The sequence below is a fragment of the Manis pentadactyla genome, chromosome 3 (genome assembly GCF_030020395.1).
Source record: "Manis pentadactyla isolate mManPen7 chromosome 3, mManPen7.hap1, whole genome shotgun sequence".
In the NCBI taxonomy this organism is placed as follows: Eukaryota; Metazoa; Chordata; class Mammalia; order Pholidota; family Manidae; genus Manis; species Manis pentadactyla.
The window spans coordinates 216,168,423-216,175,587 of record NC_080021.1 but is presented as its reverse complement, the minus strand read 5'-3'; the positions used below and the strand labels follow the sequence as shown (position 1 = coordinate 216,175,587).

General features: G+C 51.6%; 1 protein-coding gene across 1 annotated transcript in view; it reads right to left on the bottom strand.

The window, feature by feature from the left end:
- Positions 1 to 2,364: 2,364 nt before the first annotated feature.
- ASS1 (argininosuccinate synthase 1) overlaps positions 2,365 to 7,165 on the bottom strand; it is a 48,831-nt gene continuing 44,030 nt past the window's right edge. Inside the window, exons 15-16 of the mRNA XM_036913574.2 lie at positions 4,051 to 4,116; positions 2,365 to 2,637 (exon numbers count right to left, since the gene is read on the bottom strand). Of these exons, the coding sequence (XP_036769469.1) occupies positions 2,592 to 2,637; positions 4,051 to 4,116 (112 nt within the window). The 3' untranslated portion in view covers positions 2,365 to 2,591. The remainder of the gene's footprint in view (positions 2,638 to 4,050; positions 4,117 to 7,165) is intronic.

The following is a 7,165-nucleotide window of genomic DNA, read 5'->3' as shown; positions in this document are numbered from 1 at the left end:
CTTCACTGGTAACTTCTGCACAAGCACATATGAAAGAAACCTAAACAATCCTACACAATGATAAATATAAAATGCATTCTTTTTGTTTTCCATCTTTTAAAAATGATATTTGGCTACAGCAAATATAGCAATGCAGTATAGGGTTTTGCAGAAGTAATACACATGCAACAAAAACACAAAACGAAATGTTCCGAGGTTTTACTGTTATAAGATTCCTGTGTTACACATGAGGTGGTATAATAATTGAAAGTAGGCTATAGTAAGCTCAAGGTCTATGTTGTAAACTCTGGAGAAACCGCTGAAAAGGCAGGAAGAACCTCAGCTAATAAACCAATTACTAAAAATACTCAAATCCAACAAAGGGCAGGAAAATAATTTAGAATGTGGAAGAAACATTATCCATAAATGAGAATATGTTAAATTAGGGTATCAACATAATAGAGTATTATGTAGTTATTGGAAGAGTTTTTAATGATGTAGGGAACTGTTTATATTAAAATTTAAAAAGTAGGGCATGCCACCTGTTTTTAAAATACATTAACCTAAATAACTGCAAAAATATTTATCAGCATAGAAAAATATGACAGAAAAATACCCTAAATATAGGCAGTGTTTGTAACTGGTGGTAAGATGATGGGTGATTATTGTTTCTGTAAGATTTTGTTTTTAGTAAGATACAACCTATCGTGATGTCTGCGGGCACAAACACAGGAAGGTTTTGGGTGTCAGCCAGGCCAGGGTTTGGTTCTTGTCACTTGCTGAGTGACTTTCAGCAAATCAATCTCTGCATCTCAGTTGCTTCCACTGCAAAATGGAGATTGTCTACCTCGCAGTGTTGTTTGGAAAATTCAATGAGCTGATGCAAATAAAGTGTATAGCAAAATGGTTGGCACCAAGTTCATCTTCTTTTAGCAATTCGTTTTAACTTTTATAATCAGAGAAAAAAGTTTTACAGACAAAGCTTGTTTTGAAAGAGTCCCTGTAGGTAAAAACTGTAATATTTCCAGATATCTCCCCTGGCTTTAGCACATCTGCATATCAATAGGCACTCAAGGGTGGAGAGAAGTATGGCTTTAGTGCATTTGCATCATTCCTCAGGAATGGAGAGAATTCATCTCCATATCAGTGGGTAATTACCGGGGCAGCTGAGGGCTTGTCTGTGCCTGAGAGGGGAGGGGAGGGCCAGTTTTGCTTCTTCTGGAGCAAGAGACAACTGGCCCCAGACTGCAGTTTGTAAGCAATAAACGGATTTTAAACTTTATTTCTCCCTTTCACTTATTTCATTTTTTAGAGGTATTTTGCCCGGGATTTCCTCTCCCTGGACTTACAGACCCTCGCTGATGAAGGCCATGGGCTGTAGTCAGAACCAGGGCAGGGCCCAGAGCACCCAGGGCTTAAGTCTTTGCAGTAAAGATACTTCGGGGAGCAAACAGCAGGAAATCTCTCGGCAGGCTTAGGCCCTGGGCGGTACTGGTTAGGACACGGGCGTGTCTCAGAGAATCCAGGTTAAGACATGCCAGCAGCTTCCACGACACGTACCAGGGTGGGGACTGGGATTCCAAGCCTGGGACCCACTCTTCTGTCTCTTCCGTCTTGCTTCCTTCTTCTCCCACCCGGCCTTTCCAGGCACAGGGCATCACCCCCTGCCGCAGGGTACCCATCTTCACCTCTGGACATGGGGCCAGACCCAGTTCCGGACTCTCGGAGAGTCTGATTGGCCCAGCTCGGGTCAGGTGCCCAGACCTGGTCCAATCAGATGTACAAGGGGGGGTGGAGTCACAGTACAAGAATGGCTGCTTTGCCGCGCTGGTTTGCTGAGTGACAGAGGGACCAGGTGGACCCTACTGTGAGCGCCCACTAAGTTCTGTCTGCTCTTTTCTCCTCCGGTCAGGCTTCTCTTACTCAGGGTTCTTCCTCCTCCATAATTTAGGCCACTTAAAGTCCCCCAGCCTTGGTGGGGAAGCCTCATGGTGGCTTGAACGTGGACGGTCAAGGTCCTGTTCCCTGGGGTTCACTGTGGGCAGGACCGGGCATGTCACCTGAACTCTCCCTGGTCTCCCTGGCACGTGCCACAGGGCCACAGCCGGCTACACAATGCCAGGCCGATGACTGGGTCTGACCCAGGTGGGCACTTCTGGATTCCGTTTTTTCCTGGAGGAGAGAGGGGTCGATTCTTCTAGATACACAATGTTCTCCGGCAATAGGTGGCCTTTGGCAGCACTTAAATCAGAAAACACTAAGGTTGGTCTAAGAAAGCATGATTGACTACACACACACACACACACACACACACACACACACACACACACACACACACACGTGTGCTCTCTCTGCACAAATAAAAAGAGACAAAAGACTGATGTGTCTTTTTTTAATTGTCATTTAATAGCTCCCCACTGCAGTCCCCCACCCTTCCCTTCGCTGACCAGTTTGGCAGCTACAGGGGATCAGGGAACAAAGCTGGGGCCTGGCACCCCCACTATGCTGCCAGCCCCAGGAACAAGTCACAATTACAAATTATCACAACAATTAGTGCCTATACTTGGGAGATGGGCAAAGTGAGGAGGCCCAGCTCCTCATTGTCAGCCGGTCTATTTGGCAGTGACCTTGCTCTGGAGGCGATGATATTCCTTCAGCCTGTAAACCGGATTCAAAACAAAGAAAAATGTAAATTAACAATAACAACATGCACTCAGTTCAATTAATTCAGGCAGAACCCGGGTGGCAGGGGCAGCTGTTTGTTAAGATGTGTGTAAGTTGTCTTTTTTTTCTCCCTCTATAACCTCTCCCACCCTGGCCCCTCCTGCCCTCCAATCAGGATAATTAATTTATCTTAGGGGGAAAACATGGCTTGTCATTGTTGAAGACAAAGCGTTTAACTGGCAATGGGAGAAGTGAAGAGGCCATTATGAAAACCCGGTGTGTTTGGAGCTATTTAAAAGGGTTTATAGTCATAAAATACAAACAGAGGGCGAAGGAGGCGGGGAGGTGGAGGTGACTGTTGGGAGGGGAGAGAGCCCAGGGCTGCAGGCAGATTCAATGTCTCTCCCAGTCTCAGCTCCAGGAACAAGAGGCTGCCTCTGGGAGAAAATGGTGGCTCTGTGCCCAGGACATGTGTCTGGAGGAGACACATGTGCCTTATTCCTGACCCCAAGCCCCATGAGAAGGAATCTGGTGATTAAGAACCCAGAGCTGGATAGACAGCTCCTCGGCTTCCTAGCTGTGTGACCATGGGCAAGTTACTTAACCACTCTGGGCCTATTTCTGGAGTTGAAAATTTATGTAAGAAATAAATGAGACAACCTGGGGCTGTGCCTAGAAGTGGCTTAATCTATGGTAGCTGCTGGTAATAAATGGCCCTGTTTGCTCATGTGCATGCCAGCTCCAGGGCCATGCTCAGGCTGAGCACCTGCTGCCAGGCACGGTGCTCTTCCTGTGTGCCAGGGTCTGGGCTGAGTACTTGATCTCCTCAGGCTCTTACCTAACTTTCATCACACCTGTGAGGCAGGTAATACCATCTCTACTTGTGATGCCTAGTGGTTTAGAAGGTGTCTGACAGCTCACGATGGAGCCAGGATTTGGATCCAGGTCTGAGTGGCTTCAGATGATGTGTGCCAACCACTGGGCCACGGAGAGCCACATGGCTAGGATGGTTTCCAGCTAAACTGGCAGCTCAGGTATGGTGTGGTGTTAAGGCAGGAGCTGGCCAGGTGGCCTCCTGAGGCTCCTTTTTAACCTCTCGGCCATTTCCGTTCCTAACCTGCCCAGGGCAGGGGGCTCCCAGTTGAGGCCCTGCAGCTGGAGGGGGTGGGAGTGATAGGCGAAGAGCAGAACTCAGGAGCACAGAACCCACGTGCCCAGGACCCGCTACTGCTGCTGGCTGTCCTCAGAATGGGCAGGGATGAAAGCAGGCACTGAGGATGCTGTGGGCAGAGGGCTAGGAAGGTGGGGTTTGTCCAGGGCAGCGATCAGAGCAGTGGAGGTCACACAAGAGCTTGCTCCCTACACCTGCGGGGGTCTGGGGACCTGTCAGGGCCCAGAGCGTCTCACCTGAGGGAGTTGATGTTGATGAAACCAGTGGCATCGAGTGGCTCATAATCACCCTGCACGTTCATGCTGCAAGGAGAAAGTAGGAACCTGTCAGCACACTCCCAGGCCTGGCCCCTGGTGCGGGAGGGACCTCAGGGACCTGGAGCAGCCCAGCCTCAGGTATCAGGGCATTTCTCCTGTGTTGGTCCAAAGCCCTCTTTGCACACTGGTGTTTCATTCCATTTCCATCCAATTTGGGAGAATTACTCTGGGCCAGGCACTGTGCCCAGGGCTGGGAGGTGGGACACCTCACCCCTGCTACACAAATGGGCAGGTCGGGTCCTGGCTCAGCCAGTGCCAGCCCCAGGAAATCCTCCTGTGACCCAGAGCACTTCATCTGTAAACCAAGGACACACATCTGAGCCTGCTCTGCTGTCGGGCTGTGCTGGGCTCTGAGAAGGGTGTCCAGGAATAGCTGATGATGTCCTGTGGCCCAAAGCCCGGGAGGCCAGGACATGTACCCCAAACAGCCTCGGATTTGCCCAGCAGCATCCCTCAAGCTCTCAATACAGGGAGGCCCCCAGTGTTCATGCAACATTTGTCACTGTCACCTTTCACCTTGTGTGTCCAACCAGTGACTACCTGTGTGATCCATCCTCAAACGCAGCACCCATCACATGCCAGCTGATGAGGAAAAGTGCCTGGGCAATGACTGCTGTACTCAATGGGACAGACATTTCCCCCCATCGACAGTTTCCATCTTCCAGATTTGCCGGCCTTCACCTTTCGGGCTATTCTTACTTAGCTGTCCTTCAAACCCCTTCCCAGCCACAGGCAGGCAGGCATGGCTGCCTGGGTGCGCGCTGGGCCCCACAGCGATTCCCATCATAGAGCTTAGGGCCCGTGCTCCTGCCCTTCGAGCCTCAGGCCCTCCCTTGGGAAATGGGGCTCCCCAGGTCATTCCTGGCTCTGCATTCAATGATGTAGCTGGCACCTGACAGGTGGTGAGCACTATTATTCATATCATTCATTCATTCACTCATTCATTCATTCATTCATTCAGGTATTCATTAAGCACCCACAACCTGCCGGCACTGTGCCAGGTGCTGGGAAAACAAGAACAAGACACCACGGAGGGGGGCAGACATACGCAATCCATCACATATCTGCTCTCCTTAACTGCGGCCGTGATGAGCTCTCTGAGGCCAAGTTCAGGGCACCGTGGTCTCACATCTGACTCCACAGGGCCGCCCTCCATGCCTCCCAGGCGACAGGGGTCCCTTGTCCCTCCCCCATTTCTCACGGGCCCCTTGTTCTGGCCTGCCCTGAATTAGCCCCTTGTCCTCACATCTGCACAACTCCAGCCTCAGGACAAAGCAGTCTCGAGGTTCTTGATGACAAGGAGGTGGCCTGTGCTCTCAGGAACCTTCTCTGGAGAGGTGAGACGGGGGAGGGCAGAGGGGACCTGCGGTCTGCTGAGACCCTGAGGCTGTGCGTCTGACTGGCTCTTTGTGGGACTGTGCTCTTTCTACAACAAATAGGGTTTCTTGCCAGGCTGCTGGGAGACTCGTTCAGGACTTGGGTTCTGTTGCCCTCCTCCCACCCCCCTGCCCCACGCCCTCACCGTGACCTTTAAGGGGCCTTAAAGCTGGCACATGGAAGTCCCACGCTCCCACCCATCCCTCCCCTTCCCTCCACTGGCCCCTCCAGCACTCAGGTAGCTGAGCCACCAGGAGCCGACCAGCACGTTCCCTGTAGGGAGAAGACGTCCCACTTCAGAGGGGCCTCCCCATGCCCCCTCACCAGGGGACAGGCTAGACCAAACTAAAGCACCAGCTTCCTCAACTTACTTCCACAGGCCTTGCTTGGGGCTTAACATGACCCCCACACACCACGGGACAGGTTTGGACATACACCTCGTTCCCACAGTCCGAATCCCGACCCCTCCGGAATGGCCCCAGGGCTCAGCCCCAGGAGAAGCCGGGGCTTGGAGCCCCTGCCCACTCCCCAAGGGGCACCTGCCCTTTCACCTCCTCCCCCTCAGGTCAGAGCTATCACGCCCACCCCCTTCCCCAGCCTGGGTCCTCCATGCGGGCCCAGCAGCCCCTGTAAGGAGAGGCCCACATCCGGGCACAAACCTGTCCCATGAGGATGCTGAAGAGTTCCCAGAGGTGTTTCTCAGGAACCGAAAAACCTCTTTTTAAAATTGTGGTTTAGGATGGAGGGGTGGGGGGCAGTGGAAAAAGAGTTTACAATGATTTTTTTTTTTACCTCCCCTGACGGTCTACAGAAAACCTCTGTGCTTTTATTTTTGTTCATTCGAGTGGCTCTGACCTGCTCTATAATTACGTTACTTTCTACCTACTGCGCCGCGGCATTTCCAGCTCTGCCACCTCTCGCGGCTTCCTCGCTGGTCCCGGTGACGCTGTCACTCAAGGGCTTTCAAGTCAGCGATGTAGAAATCAAAGAGAAAAGGGAAATGGTCGGAGACACAGTGAGAATAAATGCGCCTGCTTTTCTCTCTTTTTTTCCCCTTTCCCTTTTTACTTTATTCATTTAATCTCCCTGAGTGAGGCTGTAAGGCTTAATGAAGGGTTGGGCAGATTATTAGGGGCTGTTGATTTGGAGGGGGAGGGAAGAAAGAGCCAGAGAGAGAAAGAGAGAAGATAATTTGACATTTACCCCGACTGATCTAAACTGACTCGGTTATATTTATGGCTTATAAAGTGTTTAGAAAGATTGAAGGGGGGAGAAACGCAACATGGCAGAGAGAAGGGAGAGGGGAAAATAACACTGACTGGGAAACAAGACTCGTACCTTAATGCCCACCTGGCCTCGGGAGGGGAGAGCGGGCCTCCGCCTGGACTAAGCCGCGCCTGGTAACTGAGTCAGGCGGGGCTGTCCGTCCCCACCTCTCGTTTGGGCAGGTGACCTCCGAGGGGTTGCCTTGATCCTCTGCGAAGGCCACACTCTCACGAGGCAAACACAGGTGCAGCTAATGGGCAACTGCGACCTTTGACCCAGGCCACGAGGCTCCCCAGCCTCTCCTGGGGTCTTCTCAGTGCCCTTAACCTGGCCTCTGGGTCCCCTCCTTGACCCTTCTTCTCTCATCCGACCTCAGCCCCGCACTCTCTTC